General features: G+C 40.4%; 1 protein-coding gene across 3 annotated transcripts in view; it reads left to right on the top strand.

Annotated features, from left to right (window-relative positions):
• Thada (THADA armadillo repeat containing) overlaps positions 1–18,672 on the top strand; it is a 301,738-nt gene that overhangs the window by 20,912 nt on the left and 262,154 nt on the right. For all 3 annotated transcript variants that reach the window (XM_050146143.1, XM_050146144.1, XM_050146142.1), the window contains exons 14-20: positions 877–999; positions 3,935–4,058; positions 6,336–6,490; positions 10,164–10,371; positions 13,607–13,742; positions 14,022–14,158; positions 17,009–17,167. In XM_050146143.1, the coding sequence (XP_050002100.1) occupies positions 877–999; positions 3,935–4,058; positions 6,336–6,490; positions 10,164–10,371; positions 13,607–13,742; positions 14,022–14,158; positions 17,009–17,167 (1,042 nt within the window). The remainder of the gene's footprint in view (positions 1–876; positions 1,000–3,934; positions 4,059–6,335; positions 6,491–10,163; positions 10,372–13,606; positions 13,743–14,021; positions 14,159–17,008; positions 17,168–18,672) is intronic.

The raw sequence follows: 18,672 nt of genomic DNA on the forward strand, positions 1-18,672 counted from the left end.
GTTTACATGTGGGATTAAAATACCACACAGGGCCAGGCGGTGCTGGTGCACACCTTTAATTTTAGCACTTGGGAGACAGAGCCAGGTAAATCTCTGTGAGTTCAAGGCTAGCTTGGTCTATAGAGCTAGTTCCAAGACAACCAGAGCTACATAGAGAAACCACATTTCCAAAAACAAACAGAAAAAAAGGGTTTTAAAAATCCAAGACAGAAAGCTCTTTCATTTGGGTGTTTAAAAAAAAAAAAAATTGACCCTGACCTCTTTACAAGTATAATTTTAAAACATTTTATTCATTTACTTAGGGGACAGGTGTATATATAGGGGTGCACTTATGGAGGTCAGAAGACAGTTTGCAGGAGTTGGTTCTCCTCATTTGCTGTGTGAATCCTGGGAATAGACTTAGGTCATCAGGCTTGGTGGCAGACATCATTACTGAACTATCTCACCAGCCCAAACTCTTGTGTTTTGAAAGAAAAAAAAGTCCAACATTGGGGTTCTTGAAGCGTGGGTGATTTGAAGATGGGATGGCAGCTCTTGCACTTGTGAGCACCTCCGGACTGGTGATTTCATGGTAGCTCACCTTGAATCATTTGTGTAGCACATCTCCGGTGAGGAACTGCTAAGGTACAGAAATGACTGCATCATCTCAGCTTCAGCCAGTTTAAAGGAAATGGGAAAACCGGTTTGATTATGGTTGCAGTAATATGTTGTTTTTGGTAAAACTATAAAATGTTAATTTTATGGCAAAAAGAGACTGCAGATTTCATGATTTGAAATTGCAGGCACTGCATGCACCTTAAATTATTCCTGCTGGCCTAGGTTTACTGTGTGATTCACATAGTTTTTATTTTTTAAATGTCTTTTTCTCCTTAAAAGTTGTTTTGCAGGATACAAGAAAGTTCTCAGGTACTTTATAAGTTGGAGCAAAGGAAATCCACACTTGACTCAGAGAACCGGTCCAGCAGAGAGCAGCCTCCTGTCTCTTTGCAGCAGTATAAGGTAGGTCATGTGCCGGACACACAAGACTGTGAGGAAGCACTAGAGGGTAACAGACAGAAATCTCTTGCTGAATTAGGACTTTGTGTTTTTCCTCGTCACGATGGGTGTTACATATTTCTTCTGGGACTTGGGTACCCTACTGGAAGGAGCTGCGGCTGTGGAACCAGTGCAATACCTGAACTGTGACAGAGTGACGTAACTAGGCTCACCTCTGAGTAGCTTATTTTTTGAGGGGCCAGTTTACTTATTTCTTTGATATTTATTTGGTTGCTACCTCTAAAGTCCACCTCTTCACGGGGCAAAAGACTCTGCTGAGACTGACTCAGATTGACAGCTTTTGTGTATGTGTGTGACAGACGCAGAATATTCGTGTGTATGTGGTCACGAGTGTGTGCATGTGGAGGGCAGAGGTAGATATGTCCAATCTCTCCCTTACTCTTTGAGACAGGTCTCTCACAACCCTTGAGCTGTCTTTTCAGCAGCTGGTTGGTTGGTAGCAAGCCCCAAGCACCATCTTGTCTGTGATCTAGGACGGAGATCACAGGTGTGTGTACATTGCAACCCTGGGCTTTGGTGTTAGGGATCCAGCTCAGGTGCTCATGTTTGTAGAACAAGCACAGTACCAACTGACCCATCTTCCCACCCTCCTGTTTTGTATGTCATCCAGAGCCATATAGTGAACTCTGTTTCAAAAGTCAAACAATCAAACCATACAAATAAACATCAAAACCATTAAAACCAACAAACAAACTAAAACCCCGAACAAGTTGGTTTTGAGGGTTAAATGAGAAAACCCTTTGTAAACACTCACTGGGGGCTGAGGAGATGGCTCATCAGGTACAGGGGCTTGCTGCTAGGCCTCATCTCTTAAGTTCCGTACCTGGAATCCATGTGCAGAAATCCTACTCCTGAAAATTGTCTTCTGATTTCCACATGGGCACAGTGGCATTTACTCTTATGTTCGGATACATACATAATAAATAAAATAATAAAAATAAAAAGTCTTTAAAAGTGGTTGAGAGCGTATATGGAGCCCTGCCCTGTGTGTGTGAGTGACGTGATGTTTATTAGCCTCTCTTGATCATTGCTGGATTTGAGGAAATCGCTCCTTTGCCTCTTAATGAAAGGAGTGGCGTGATGTCCATGAAATGACACTTAAGCCCTTAGGAACATGAAAGCCTATTGTGTGGATTGAGATTCTAAATTTTCACAAAAGCTTGTGTTTTAGTTTTCCCTCTCTTGAGACAAAGTCTCGCTCTGTAGCCCAGACTAGCTTTAAACTGTGGTGCTCCTGTCTTAGTTCTGAGAGCTATGAGTATAGTCATGTGTACCATGTCTGACAGATGTATGTTTCTTGAACATTAGAGACTTAATTGAAGTCAATCTTGTGGTTATGCTCATTTCTTATAACTGTTAACAGTCTGTGGCTTTTGGAGGTTGTGAACTTTGCCCTGTTTTACCGTCATCATACCAGTGGGTACCATTCAGTGTATGATAGGCCCAGTGCCAATTACAGACCAAGTGCTGAGGAAGAAGGGGAGGCTTAGTTGGTAAAGATATCTTTTAGGGTGGTGGAGATGATTTCTTGTCTAAATAACCAATCCTAATGTCTGGAGTACTTTCGAACTTATCAAACACCATGTACCTATGTTTTTATTTAATCTTTTATAACAGACTGTGGGTTAAGCACTCTTACCCCCATAACTGAAACTTAAAAAAGTTGAGTGACCTCAGCTACTAGAAGTAAAGCCAGTACCCAAGTCTAGATTTGCTCCTGACTGGAAACACCCTAGTAGTTCTTCCCATGGGCTCACCTGGGGGGGGGGGCGGTAGATGAGAGATTGGGGAGGACTTAGAAGTGAATTCACTTATAAGTAAATATGGCACGTGGAATGCAGAAGTTGAGTAAGACCTGAGTGTGGGAAATGCTCAGAAGAGCGTTCCTGTGGTTGGTTATGGTATTTGGAAATCTTACTAGGAACCATAAGTGGGCTGGACTGGGGATGGAGTTGAGTGATAGAGTGCTTTCTTAGTGTCTGTAAGCCATGTTTGCATCCCAGCCTGGGTGTGGGGTCCATAAACGGGATGTGGTGGCACACGACTGCTGTCTCAGCACTTACAAAGTGGAAGCAGGAGGATCAGAAACCGAAGGCCCCCCTCTGCTGCATAGCAGTTAGATCTTTTTATGAACTGTCACAGTTCCTTTAGCAGTCTATATTGACTATTTCTTTTTTACTCTAAAACTTTGGAAAGCTGCATACCTCTGATGCCTGATGGCTTCTGTCTGGAGCAGTGAGGAATTCATGAAGCCCTGGCACAGACAGAGCCTGAACAGATCTTGTTTTTTTCTAAAACTATGATTGTTTTTTATTGTTGAATCAGTAAAGACAGGTTTAATTAATATCCTGGTGTAGTTTATGCCTTTAGGGCTGTCCATGTTATGTTGCTGTATCAAATGCCTGAGGGAGGGTACTTTGGAAAGGATAGGTTATGGAGAGGAATTAGTGGCTGGAAAGATCAAACAGCAGAGGTGAGGGTTCTCTGCCCATGTCATGAGATAGCAGAGTGGAAGGAGCACGTGCTAAGGAGTGTAGTGAAACAGCCATTCCCATGGAAACTTATAGCTTACCAGTAACCCGATTCACTCCTGACAGCATTAATCAGTTCCTGTGGGTGGAGTCCCCTAGACCTAATTACCTCCCACCAGGCCTTGCCTCTTAAATTTATACTGTCCCACTGGGGGTCAAACTTGAAGAAGATGAGTCTTTAGGAGATAAACTATCCAAACTCTAGCAGGTGTCAAGCTGAATAATGAAGCAGCTTCTAAAGAGTCTTCTCTCTGTAGTAAATGTAACAAAAGCAATCCTCCTGAAGGGCAGCACCTAACTGCCCGTTAACTTCATTATTCGTAACTGTAGTTTGTTTTTAATTTTAGAATTTCATGTCATCTGTTTGCGACATTCTTTTTGAAGCATTGTTTCCTGGATCTTCCTACTCAACAAGGTTTTCAGCTTTAAGCATATTGGGATCGGTAGCAGAAGTGTTTCCTGTTTCAGAAGGTAAGCTTCACCAATGTATGGGAAACATAACACTTGACCAGTATTTTGTTGTCTTTTGATAGATCCCTTCTTAATACATAGGTCTCATTTGTACATAATTAAAGTTGCTAGAAAAGGGCAGATAGGAAAGAAACTGTCTCCTCTTTTTGTCAGTCACTGCCTGCTCAGCATATTGTCACGTTGCCTGGATCCTCTTGACTTCCTGCACCAAGACTTCCCGTACCTCACATTTGTTTGTGCTGTTATAAGAAAGGGCTTCATATGTTAAGTTTAAAATGAAAACCACTATCTTTTATCTTCTATTTAATAAAAAGATGAAAGAGCCTTTGTGGTTAAAATGTGGTTTCTCATATATGCCATTTGCCTGGAGATTCTATACCTTCAGAAATCACATACTATAGTACAAGAACCATTGCATGACAACAGATTAAATATCTTCACGAAACATGCAAGTTGATTCCAGAAAAAGAAAAACTATGAGAAAAGAATAATTCTATACTTAGTAAAAGATTGAACCAGATCAAAACCTACTCCTAGCCTCTGGGTATGATAATACATGCGTTTAATCCCCGCACTTAAAGGACTGAGGCAGGGGGATCTCAAATTAGAAGCCAACCTGCTTTACCTCGTCAAAACCTTGTCCCAAAACAAATACAAAATCGAAAAGTATTCTACCAAAGCAAAGTCCGGGACAAGTGACTGATAAATTCCACCAAATATTTATAGTTATCCCTTCTCATAGTCTTTCACAAAACTAAAGAGGAGGGATGACCTTCTGATTCATTCTGTGAACTCAGAAAAGCAAATAAGGCTTGTAGAAGGGTCAGCAAGATGGCTCAGTGGTTTGCTGCCCAGCCTGCCTATGTGGTAGAAGGAGAGAACTGACTCCCGCAGATCATCCTCTGACTTCTACATGTGCACAGTGGCACATAAATGCAAAAAAAAAAAAAAAAAAAAAAATTAAAAATAAGGACTCTGTAAGAAAATGATAGACCAGTATCTCTTATTAATATAGATTCAGAAAACCTCAAGAAAATACTCCAGCAAACAAAATTTAGCAGCATATTAAAAATATTGAACACAGGGCTGGAGAGATGGGTAAGATGGTTAAGAGTACTTCCTGCTTTTGTAGAAGACCCAGGTTCTATTCTTGGTTCCCACATGGAAACTCAAAACCATCCATGACTCTAGTTCCAGGGAATCTATGCTCTCTTTTGATTTCTGTGGGCACTGGAAACATGTGATACACATGTTTATATTTAGGCAAAGCACTCATACACATAAAATAAAAAAAATAAATAACTTAAAAAAATGCATGCAGCCGGGTGGTGGTGATGCACACTTTTAATCCCAGCACTTGGGAGGCAGAGGCAGGTGGATCTTTGTGAGTTTGAGGCCAGCCTGGTTTGCAAAACAAGTTCCAGGACAGCCTGGGCTGTTACAGAGAGAAACCCAGTTTTGAAACTTGAAACAAGAACAAGAAACAAACAACAGCAATAACAAAAATGTGTGCTACAACCATGTGGAATTTATCCCAGGAATTTGGGATGGGTCAAAATAAAAAGATCATATAGGGATGTCATTGCTTGTCATTCTGTCGGCTGACTCCAAGACTATGGATCTTAGGTCAGTAAGTTTTTTAAAAGATTTATTTTTATTAAATGTTTATGAATGTTCACTTGTATGTATGTATGTATGTGTGCATATGAATGTATGTGTGTGTGTATGTATGTATGTATGTATGTATGTATGTATGTATGTCTTATGTCTTTCTGGTGCCCACCAAGGCCAGAAGACAGCCATTGGACTCTCTGAACTGGAGGTACAGATAGGGACAAGATACCATGTGGTGCTGGAAACTGAACCTGGGTCTTCTATAAGAGCAGCAATGCTCTTAACTACTGAGTCATCTTTCTAGCGCCATGAAGATTTTTAAAAATGGGTTCCTAAGTTTATTTGTTCATTTTTATTTTCAAAGTAACTGAGAGATCTTTCATACCCTTTGAAAGGGAATAAAATATTTTTAAGTCTTAAAAATGTGTTTTATATTTGTAAATCTGTAGTAGTTACTTTGTCATTTGAAGAGATGCAGTTTATGCTATTGTATAGTGTATGCTATGTAAAGAATGAAATGAAATTTTATTGTGGGTAAAGCAGGAAGTATGAATTTTGTACTGATCTTATATAAATATCTGACCAAGATAGCTTTGGGCAGTTGATTTTTTTTTTTTTTTTTGATTTACTTTTAAATGGTTTTCATTTATTTAAAAATTCAAGGTACCATCCAACCAGTGTATCAGCTGAGTCATGACATTGATGCTGGCCGTTTCCAAATACTGATAGAATGTTTTACTAGTACTTTTGAAGAAGTGAAAACCTTAGCATTTGACCTTCTGATGAAGCTGCCGTCAGTAATAGCTGGACAGTTTCAGGTATTTGGACTTTACCTATGTAAATGTGCATGTATGTAGAAATCTTATTTTAACTTAGGTAAAGCAGTCAGGATTATCCTGGGTCTGTCTTTGCTTCCTTAGGTCATTTGAGTATTTCTTTCAGTTTCTGTCTGTTTGGTCTAGCAGGAGTGGGAAATGATAAAAATCCACATCACTGAGCTATACTTTTTAAAACTGCTTTGGTGGAAAGGGAGGCGTAGGAGGCAGTAGGTTTTGTTGTTTACAAGATTATTGGTAGATTTCAGTTATGTGGTCTCCATAGTTCCCTTGGACTTGTAATATTTTTTCAAAACATATCACTTACAGTAATTTTGAGGTTTTAAAGATAATCTTCCTGATTATAGACTGAGAAGCTGAGCGTACATGAGGTAGAGAATGTGTTTCTGGTCTTCCTCTAAGCAGTAGCTAAACCGAGACTGAAACCTCAGACTATTTGAGGCTAGCAGCAGTTCTCCGCAGAAGCGCTTGGCCCCAGCTCTCTCCCCGACACTGCTTTTCCTGCCTTGGGGTAGGAAATGAAGATGGGATTAGGGGTAAAGGTATGGTATAGGGTGGGTCTGCAGGGACACCCAGTCAGGCACTGTCCTCTTTAACTTGTTCTGGGAATGTGGGGTCACCAGGACCACAGTGAGGGTAGAGCTTTGCCTTCCGTTAGCATTTTCAGAGGCCAAGGGGCTGAGGGGCTAGGGCGGTTAGGTTATATTTAGGGTATGCTGTACAGCCGTACACCTTCTTATAGGTGTGGGATTCAGAGGAGCAGAGTCTACCAAGACAGCACCATATTGTTGTTTCTGTGTCTTTGGTATGGCATCACAGGGTCTCAGGGTGTCACTGCTCTGACTTGTGTCCAGGTTAGGAATGGCTGCCCAGGATCTGGCTGTATCTGTTGTCTTCTGGGTACCTTAGTGAGCAGAAGGTTCTTTGCTATCCACTGCTAAACTCTTGTGCCCTATAGAGTTTAAAAATAGACTTTCTTTATTAGTACAGCTTCCCTTACTGTTTATCACATGTAGCTTTTTATCATATAGATTAGCTATGCCTCATTCCTTTCAAATAACTTTTGAAAGGTGTTGTAAGGGGAGTGGCAGGCCTGGCTAGCTTATACCCTGAAATAACAACACACAAATTGTATTCGTTTAAACACTGCCTGGCCCATTAGCTGTAGCCTCTTACTGGCTAACTCTCACATCGTGATTAACCCATTTCTGTTTTTATTTTTTTTAAGTGAAGGTTTATTTATTTATTTATTTATTTAGTATACAATATTCTGTCTGTGCATATGTGTGCAGGCCAGAAGAGGGCACCAGACCTCATTACAGATGGTTGTGAGCCACCATGTGGTTGCTGGGAATTGAACTCAGGACCTTTGGAAGAAAAGGCAGTGCTCTTAACCACTGAGCCATCTCTCCAGCCCCCATTTCTATTAATGTGTATCGCCACTTGACTGTGGCTTACCAGCATGAGTCTAACCAGCATCCATCTTGGGCAGGAGAATCATGGCATCTACCACACTTCCCTTTTTCCCAGCATCTTGTTCTGTCTACTCTACCCACTTAAGGGCTGCCCTATCATCAAAAGGCCAAGCCAGCTTCTTTATTCAACCAATGAAAGCAACACAAATAGAGAAGAACCTCCTACAGAAAGGATATAGAGTGAGAAGGTAAACTGTAGAAAGAACTGGTTCTTCATACCTGTGAAGGCCCTGAGAGGACCTCCGCATCTTTAATTCCATAAATGTGTACTCATAGAGACACATGATATTTAAGAAATTTCTGCCCCATGTGGTTTAAGTTAGGATTTTAGATATAGTATCTGGCCATTGACATAAACATTTATGATTTTAAAATGAGGCAGGTAAGGTGGCTCAGTAGGTAAAGATGCCAGTCACCAGCCTTGTGATCTGGGTTTGGTCTCTGACCTCTACCTGGTAGAGGAAGAGAATCAGTTCTTTAAGTTGTCCTCTGACTTTCATTTGAGCACCATAGTGTATGCAAGTCCATTCCAGGTCACTACCCAAATAAATAAATGTAATTTAAATAAAAGAATTGACCACCTCCTCTTTAAACAAAGATTTTAAAATATTGGCTATGTATTTCCAAAGTCCTGTATTTTATGTAGTACACCATTCTTTTGAACAGTATAAGTTAACATTTAAGTATTCCTTGAGTGCTAGCTGAACCTCTCGAGTACACTGTGTATATAATACATGTTCTTGATGGTATGTCTTTCTGATATGTGTCTTTTCTACTCATTGGTTTACTACCCATCTTTCTGTGGAGCTGCAAATCTTGTGTATTTATTGTACATTAATATTTTAAGTTTTTGAATTACATTTTCATTTATTTGTGCATGTGTGCTACTGGGTGGTGTGTGTGTGTGTGTGTGTGTGTGTTGGTAGGTCAGAGGACAACCTGCAGAAGTTGTTTGTCTTTTTCCACCATATGAGTTCCAGGATCTGATTCAGGTTTTTAGGCTCTGAGTCATCTTTAGGTTTCCTTGTATTAATATTTTGCTCTAAATGGGATAAAAGTATTCTCAATTTTTTTTTTAAAGTTTTTTTTAGACAGGGTTTCTCTGTAATAGGCCTAGCTGTCTTGGAACTCACTTTGTAGACCAGGCTGGCCTTGAACTCACAGAAACCCAAGCACCTCTGCCTCCCGAGTGCTGGGATTACAGGCGTCACCACCACTGCCAGCTAAGTGGTCTAAAACTGTTTATTTTCTTACTGATTTATAGGTAGTGTAGTTTAAGATTTTATTCTTAAGTAGAAGGATGACTTAGATGTTTATTTAATACTTTCTGATAATTATTTAGATTTCATTTTTTTTGACCACTAAAAGTTTTTTTAGGTTATAGAAGATTAAATGTCAAGTAGAAAATAATTTAGATTAAAAACAAACTGACATGCAAATTAATACATTTGCTATCTACTGTTTTGAAATTGTTAGACATCATTGTCAGCGTACTTATAATCAAATCCAAAAGTGAGTTTCTAACTCCTCTCATTAGATAGTTATAGAACAATCCAAAAAGAATCACAGTAATACTAAGTAGCTAAACACTGATGTCCAGAATGGTTTGATGACCATGTGGCTTGACAGCTGTGGGATTGGGGCTGGGGCCCATGTCTCCCTTTCTCTGTGTTCTTTAGCAGAGCGAGGAGTGGAGTCTTAAGTGAGGCACGGGTGTAGGAGTTTGGCTGCCAGACTTCTTCTCCAGTTTGTATGGAGTTATACCATGAGGAGCCTTTCTTTGTCTCTGTCATTTGAGCAGCCAGTTCTATGAGAAGGGAAAAGGGGAAAGAACAGTGATGTGGTGTTCAGATAAGACATAAACTGAGAAACAAAGCTAATGAAACTTGTGCTCTGAGTAGAAGGTGGTCTGCCTGGGGGCCTAGCAGAGTTCACAGGAAAGCAGTATCTGTTTGCCCATTGAGTTTCCCAATTGAAATTATATTCAGGGTCTTCATCTCTGAAGTGATTAATGGTCATCACCAAGTACTGTAGGAAAAGTAGCCTATGTTCATGGAGAAAAGCAGTTCATAGTCATTAATGTTCATACTGAGTCACAGCCAGATGGTGGGTATGAACTTAAATACACTGTTCCTTTAAATCCTCTCTGTCATGGTGATTGAGAATGTGCTCTGCTCTAGGATCCTGAGAAGCTGCAAGACCTGTTCCAGGCAGCATTGGAGCTCAGCACCAGCACAAAGCCGTATGACTGTGTGACTGCCTCCTACCTGCTGAACTTGCTGATATGGCAAGATGCTCTGCCAGCCTCCCTTTCTGCCTCCTCAGCATGGCTGCTCACATGTGAGGCTGGAGAGAAGGCTGCTGTGCTGGAAAGGAACACATTAGTGGGTTTGTATTGAGAAAATGATCTTTCACTGTCATTTATCAAATATTAGTTTCTTTTTGGTTAGAGTACCCAATGGTTCAGTATTTTCTTGTTTTTAAAAGTTTCCAGCACATAAGAACACGAGTACCATTTATGCAAATTAATAGTTTATTCTTCTTTAACACCTATTTCTTCTGTTTTCTCTTTTCCTTCTATTTAACAACTTTAACTGTCCTGGAACTAGGCGTGTAGACTAGGCTGGCCTCTAACTGAGATCCATCTGCCTCTGCCTCCCGAGTGCTGGGATTAAAGGTTTGTGTTACCACACCCACCTGTTGCTAAACAGAAGACTTATGCTAAATAATTAGATGCACAAATGTGCATTAATGGAAACATTAAGAAGGCATCTTTTCTTTTTTCATTTTACTTTCATTGTGACCACAGACAAATCATCCTCCTTGTATCTGTACAGAGCAGTTACTTTGATGTTGGGATATTTTCCTCAATCACTTCTTCACCTTATTATTTTGTTATTTTTAAAAACATTAAAACTTAAATGCTGCTTGTGAGTGTACATGTGCGGTGTGTGCATACATGTGTGCATGTGCATGGAGGCCAGAGGAGACGATCTGCTCTCCCGTCCTATCCCTCTGTGTTTTCTTCCCAGAAATCAGTTCTCTCACTGAACCTGGAACTGCACTAGTGGCCAGCAAGCCCCAGAGATCCTCATGTCCGTCTTCCACAGTGCTAGGGTTGTAGGCGTCTGACCACACCCAGCTCTTGGATTTGAACTCAGGCTCACATGCTTGCATGGCAAGATAACATTGAGCTATCTCCGTAGCTCTCTCCTTAATTTTTGAGACAGAATCTCTTCATTGAACCTGGAGCTTGCCATTTCTGCTTGACTGACTGGCAAGGGAACTTCCAGATTCTGCCTGTTTCTGAATTCCACCTCTCCACTGGGGTTACATATGTGTGCCGCCATGCCAAACTTTTATATCCATGCTGGTGATTCCAACTGAGAGCTTCCTGCTTGTATAACACTGAGCCAATTCTCCAGCCTTCCCCACTTTCTACTCTCTTTTTTTTAAATAGGATCTCTTGTGGCCTAGGTCAGCCTGAAACTTGCTTTGTAGTCAATGGTAAACTTGAGCTTCTGCTCCTCCTGCCTTACCCAGTGCAGTACCAGGCATTGAGCCCAGAACTTTGTGCATGCTAGGCAAGTGAACAGCAAGGACAGGAAGCAACACAGCACCATCAGCTTAGAGGGAAATGCAGACCAAAATCACAGAGAGGAAAGTCTTCATTCCAAGTGTGATATCTAAGTAGAAACCCCGAAATTATATGTTGTTGAGGCTGTGGAGAAAATAGAATATGCACTGCTACGGTCGAGGATATGCACAAAAACATTTAGCCTGTAAATGTCCAGAGAAATTAAAACATAAGCCCAGTCAAGAATTGTACAAGAATGTCATAGAAATATTATTCATACTTTTCTAAAAGTTGAAATAAGCCATGTGCACATCAGTTGCTGGGTAGGTAAAAATGTGTTATGTGTGGACAGTGGACTCCTGTCCAGCATATAAGAGAATGAATTATTGATGCAGCTTTGATGAACTTTGAAAACATTATGACAAGTGAGGAGCCAGTCTCGTGTTACTTTTTTCTATTTATGATTGTCTAGAATAAGCAAAAAAAAATTTTTCTTTTTGTTTTTTTGAGACAGGATCTCATATAGCCCAGGCCAACCTCCAACTTGCTATGTAGCCAGGCTGGTCCTGAACTCCTGATCTCCCTACCTCAGTTTCCCATGTTCTAGAACTACAGACAAGTATATATATATACCTGGCTAAGAATAGGCACATCTGTATGGACAAAATAAGTCAGTACAGAGCAAGAGCAGAGCTACCATGAGAGGAGTGACTGTTGCTTCTGAGCGAAGGTTTTTGTTTTAGTTTTGTGTGTGTGTCAGACAGCAAATATGTCCTAGAATAGTGCTTATGTTTGTATAGAGAAAAAATGACTTGTACACTCTTGATTTTTATTGTATTTGTGCATGTATGCATGTGTAACAGTGTGAGTGTCAGAGGACACCTTTGGGAGCCAACTCTCTTCTTCCACCCCTTGGGCCCTGGGGCTTCAGCTCAGGCCGTCATGTGTGGATGGACGCTCCTCTGGTCACTGAGCCATCTTACTTTGCTCAACTTGTGCACTTGAAATGTGTGAATTGATTGGTGTCTGAATTGTATCTTGATTACACTGTTACTAAATATCATTTTTGGCCAAATAGTCCATGCTACATGGTCCTGGAGTTTGACACCCAGCTAGAGGGTATCTAAAAGGATTGGTTCAGAGTGAGTATCATTAAACTGGCGGTTAAGTGAATGCATTCTATCTCCCCTCCCCCCAACAGGGTTTCTCTGTAGCTTTGGAACTAGCTCTTGTATACCAGGCTGGCCTCGAACTCACAGAGATCCGCCTGCCTCCTGTGTCCTTTGTGCCACCACCTGGCTTGCATTCTATTTTTTTAACAGTGTCTTAACTAGAAATTGCTAACAGGCTCTGATACCCCTGAAATCTTTGATTCAAACTTCTGACTTAGGGGCTGGAAGGATGACTCAGTTGGTAGAGCGCTTGCTCTGCACACGGGAAGATCTGAGTTGGGATCGTCAGTGTCTATGGAAAAAGCCAGGTGTGGCAATGTACATTTGTCATTCCAGCCTGGGGAGGCAGACACAGGGAGCATCTTGAAGCTGGCCAGCCAGCAAGCCAGCCTTGCTGCATTAGTGAGCCATAGGCTTAGTGAAAGATTTTTCTTCAGAAAATAAGGTGGAGAGTGATCAGGGAAGGTATCCAGCATTGACCTGTCTTCCAGCTGTACACATGCACATTTGTACATTTGTGTACACTCACAGACCTCTAGTATATGGTTCTCAACCTTGGGGCGTGACCCCTTTGGGGGTCGAATGACCTTTTCACAGGGGTAGCCCAGGACCATTGGAAAACACAAATATTTACATCATGATCATAACAGTAGCAAAAGTACAGTTATGAAGTAGCAATGAAATAATTTTATGGTTGCGGGTCACCACACAATGAGGAGCTGTATTAAAGGGTTGTAGCATTAGAAAGGTTGAGAAACACTGCCCATAGTGTAACAGTTAGTTGAGCTGGGTATGTTCTTTTTCTGTAAATAAATTATAAATGTGTTCTATGTATAACTGAGGCTATTTCAGTTTCTCTTTGCTTTTTTCCTAGTTATTAAATGCTTGATGGAAAGTCTTGAGGATGAGATATCTCAGGCTGAGGACTCCCTGCTTCAGGCCGCATCCTCATTTCCAATGTATGGAAGAGTCCACTGTATAACAAGAGCTTTTCAGAAGTTGCCTCTACAGTAAGAATATCCATAGCTATATCTTGTTTTAGAAATACACTTGTGTCTGGCATTTAGCTTTTTACTGGAGTCTGTTTTTGGAAATGAATGTTATGTTGCTTTAAAAAGATTGAAAATTAGATTTAATTATCTACCCATATATGTATATTTTAAAGTCCCTAATATTTCATAAACCACACAGTTTTAAGCCATAAATTCTTGCAGCTCTTTTTTATGTTAATTTCATTTCTAAAATGAGTGTTTTGCTTTTTATATCACATCTCTCCTGTGTTGTTGCAGTGACCTGCAGTTGGTGAGTGAGTGGAGGCTCGTGGTGGAGAGGCTTTTGCTGCTGTCCTACAGGCTTTCTGCTGTGGTGTCTCCTGTCATCCAGAGCTCCTCCCCGGAAGGCCTCATCCCTATGGACACTGACTCAGGTCAGCAGTTTCTAACTATTATAAACAGCCCCCAGCAGGAGAGAGGTTTTACACAGTGCTGTAGTGAAAGGTAAGGTGCCTTTGCTCCTGTGAGCATACTCACCCATCTTCCCCCAGGCAGACTTAATGTTATTCTCTGAGTTAGAAAGAAAAAGAAGAGGGACAAAGAAGGGGATCAGTGGGAGTGAGGAGGACAAGGGAGGGTAATGTAAAGAATATGATCAGAGGGGCTGGAGAGATGGCTCAGTGGTTAAGAGCATTGCCTGCTCTTCCAAAGGTCCTGAGTTCAATTCCCAGCAACCACATGGTGGCTCACAACCATCTGTAATGAGGTCTGGTGCCCTCTTCCGGCCTGCAGGCATACACACAGATAGAATACTGTATACATAATAAATAAATAAATAAATATTTTAAAAAAAAAGAATACGATCAGAGTATGCTATGAAATTATATTCATTAGTCCTATCATGTTGTATAACCAGTGCCTACTAAATAAAATTAAATAAAAGACAAAAGAAAAAAGAGTTACAAGTAGTGTATATATAAAATGACCCCAAACTCCAGAGACCCAGGTGATGAAGAAGATAGGTTGGGTTTTACAGTATTGTTTTTCAGAGCAGGTAGTACAAATATGTGAAGTGGGCAGAGAAGACCACTTACTGGGAATCTGAAATGAACCAAGACCAATTGATGGGAATGAATGATAGGAAATAGTTATCCAGAATTGAACTCAAGAACTTTTATCTGCTTTTGCCTTCCCAGTCTCTGGATCTTTGCTCATTTTCCTACCATGAATCTGCATGCAAGCCAGGGGTTAGGACGACTTGGCATGTCCTGCATGCAAGTCAAGGGTTAGGACCGCTCGGCAGTCTCCCTTCTCACACCCAGTGCATTTCTCTTTTCTTTCTGGCTTACTCTTACAAACTCTTAAATCTCTTCCCTTTTTCTCTGCATCCTCTTGTCCTCTCCAGGTCATTTTCTGTTTTCTTAGGTTATCCTAGATCCTTCCCTGTGGATTTCCCTTCATGCTTACCTTCTTCCATTTCCTTCTAACAAAGTTCAAGTGACTTTTTCTAGTCATGTAATTTATCACTTGAATGGCACATGGTCTAGTCTCTTGTTCTATCCCATGTTGCTGCGCCGTGCTCTCCCCTGTGCTCTGTAGTGTTTGCACCTGCTTTCTATCCAGCCCTTTCTTAACGCTTTTCTCCCCTGGAGCTCTCCTTCCTGGAACATAGTGTGCAGGAGTGGCGCCTGTGCTTTCCTGCCTTGTGATGAGATTTAGTGATGATTCATGAGACCAAGACAGTTCGTTAGTTCAGCGCATGTTAATCTAAATACCGAATTTTGATACTTTGGTTTTCCTACTTAGATAGTACATCTTGAATATTTCGCTCAGGCAAATACTGGTAGATTCTTGAATGTTTCAGTTCCTTAATGTAGGTAGATCTTGTGAATATGCATAAGAGGTTTTATTGTTGTTATTATTATAATTTAAGAGTAGGTGGGGAGGAGCTGGACAGATTTGGGAGGGGAAAGAATATGATCAAAATTTACTGAATGAAAAAATTTTAAAAGAATAAAAAAGATTTTAAATTTAAAAAGGTTGATCTTAGATCAACATACTCTTATCTCACAGACTTTTCCTGAATTCTGCCCCCAGCTCCTGAGGGGAAAGAATTTTTTATATTTTATATAAATATTATATATATGTTTTATACTTCTTTCTTGTTTTATAGGTCATATATCCTGAACTACCTTGCAAAGAGCCATAGTTAGATTGATAGGATTGCTAAAATTTTGTTCTGACTGCTTCTCTTTCTCTTCTTCCCTTGGCTTTTGGGGTGGGGAGTTGGGGGTAGTGTTATTTTTTCCTGGCTATTAAAATTAGCTTTTTTGACAGAATTTCAGGGAAGCATCAGTGAGCATAATGTGTTGATTGAATGCCTGTGAACACAGGTTTGAGCCTCTATATTTCCCACACTTTTCTGAATAGATGTATGCCATGTATATCTCCTATTAGATGTTTCTGTTTGTTCCATGTGACTGGTTACCTGTTGGTATTTTTTTTTTTATTTTTATTTTTTGTTTTTCGAGACAAGGTTTCTCTGTAGCTTTTGGAGTCTCTCCTGGAACTAGCTCTAGTAGACCAGGCTGGCCTCAAACTCACAAAGATCCGCCTGCTTCTGCCTCCCGAGTGCTGGGATTAAAGGCGTGTGCCACCACCACCTGGCACCTGTTGGTACTTGTTAAAAATTAGAGCTTGGGTGACTTCTAGCTACCCATCCATCTTCCCATTCATTTGGCCCAATTCCCTGAACCTCTGTATTGAGCCAGGTTTGTTCTAGGCATTGGTGATTCACAGTGAGTACCTGTAGTTTACTAAAAGATACTTAATGAAACATTGGCACTGTGCATCATGTTGAGAAGGCTGGATCTTTTGCTTTTCTAAACCAGATATGGAATTTTTCTAAGCTTATGTTACAAAAGATTGTGTGGTGTTGATTTTTTTTGAAGCTATCACAACACATATTTTTATCTTTCAGTCTTAGTAATTTATATTGTAGGCTAGGAAATTAAACTTTACTTCTCTTACATGATAAAGCTCTGTAACTCTAAGGAAAACAGCGATCACAGTCTTTGAACGGTGGATGTTTGAACTGCATTGTTGTCATGTCATAATTTAAGAGCACACTCTAATATCATGAAGACCCTGTATAAGAAACTTCATACTGGCTATCCTGTGAGCTCAGGGATTGTCGCTGTGGAAACTACAGCAACTTTGAGTTAGTTGAGGGAAATCTGCATGACCTGGAACTTGGCATTCATGCATACTTATCTTTTCTTCAGAGTCAGCAAGCCGCTTGCAAGTCATTCTCAATGAGATTCAGCCACGGGATACTAATGCTTACTTCAACCAAGCCAAGATACTGAAAGAACGTGGTAGCTTTGATTTGGAAGATTTGAGTGCCAGTGTCTCAGATATTGATAGCTTCACAGAAAGCAAAGGTAAGATACACGAAATACTTGATACTGTAATCAGTGGGCTGTTGTGTTTTGTTTGTGTGTGTGTTTCCAAGGCTTGAACTCAAAGCTTTGTAAGGCAAGCTAGGCAAGTGTTGTACCAATGAACCGAAACTACTGTACACTGGCCACAAGTATTTCAGTAATGTAAAATATATAGGCCGTCTTTTTAAAAAATTGTTTTAAAGTGTGTGTGTGTGTGTGTGTGTGTTTGCATACCTAAGTGCAGGTGTCTGTGAAGGCAAAGGTGTCAGATCCTTCTGGAGCTGAAGTTCGTAGGCCGTTGTGAGTTGCCAGATGTGGATTCTTAAACTCAGACTCTAACTGCTGAGCCATCTTTCCAACCCCAGAATAATGCCTTTTCGAGTTCAGATTCTAAAAGAGTTCAGATTTACAGAACATGTCTGGAAAACAAAGATTTTTCTTTTTAATTTAGGTTTTGAAACTACTTTATAAGAGCTTTCTCAGAAAATGGTATGTCTTAGTTCAACATAAACGATACTACAACAAACCTTTTGAGCATAAAACTCTTTAACAGCCCAGCCGGGAGATTAGGGACACATGGTGATGATGGGCCTGGGCGTGGGTGGCCTCACCTCCTCCCTGCTGCACAGTCACGCTGTCTTCTCCAGGAGTTCTTAATAATAAATAAAGGAAACCTTATTATCAAGCAGAACGTGAGCTTCTGTGTTATATCAAACCACCAGATCACAAGAAGTAATTTCTTAGTGATTTGCCCTGTGGCTATATTCTCCACTAGGTGGGGTTATCGACTTGCAAAAAATTCTCTTTGCAATTTGTATTTTTAAAATGACAGTTATAGGTTTTCACTGTAATACTGAAATGCCAATTTAAAACAGTGTAAAGTCATGCTCCATATCCTCCCCAGTTCTTCCCAGCTCCCATTTTATATATAAGCCACTCTATCCTATCCATACTGTGTATTTATACGTGCATTTATTCATTTAGCTTAGAGAGCTTTCTTTTTAAAAGCAAGATAGAATAAACAGTTTTGAACTTCCTTTTTTACATTAATAGAATTTTTTTATGTTAGTAATAAAGTACACCTAGAACTTGGATAAGAGAATAAGTAGGAGGACATTTGGGGCTAGAGAGATGGCTCAATGGGTTAAGAGCACTGGCAGTTCTTCCAGAGGACCTGGGTTTAATTCCCAGCACCCACATGGCAGCTCACAACTGTCTGTAACTCCAGTTCCAGGGGATCTGATACCTTGATACCAATGCACATAAAATAAAGTTAAGTAGGAAGACATTTAGCTCATTTGCCATGTTATTTGAACATACTTTGAAAGATAATTATTATTTGCTTTTGATTTTAAAAGTTTTGTCTTGGGGCTTGAAAGAGAGCAGTTAAGAACCCTGTCTGTTCTTTTGAAGGGTCTGGGTGCAATCCTAGTACCTACATGCTAGCTCACAACTGTCTGTAACTAATTCTAGAGGATCCAGTGGTTTTTTTTTTTTTTTTTTTT

The sequence above is a fragment of the Alexandromys fortis genome, unplaced genomic scaffold (assembly GCF_014885135.2).
Source record: "Alexandromys fortis isolate MF-2015 unplaced genomic scaffold, M_Fortis_MF-2015_v1.1 scaffold_42, whole genome shotgun sequence".
Taxonomy (NCBI): domain Eukaryota; kingdom Metazoa; phylum Chordata; class Mammalia; order Rodentia; family Cricetidae; genus Alexandromys; species Alexandromys fortis.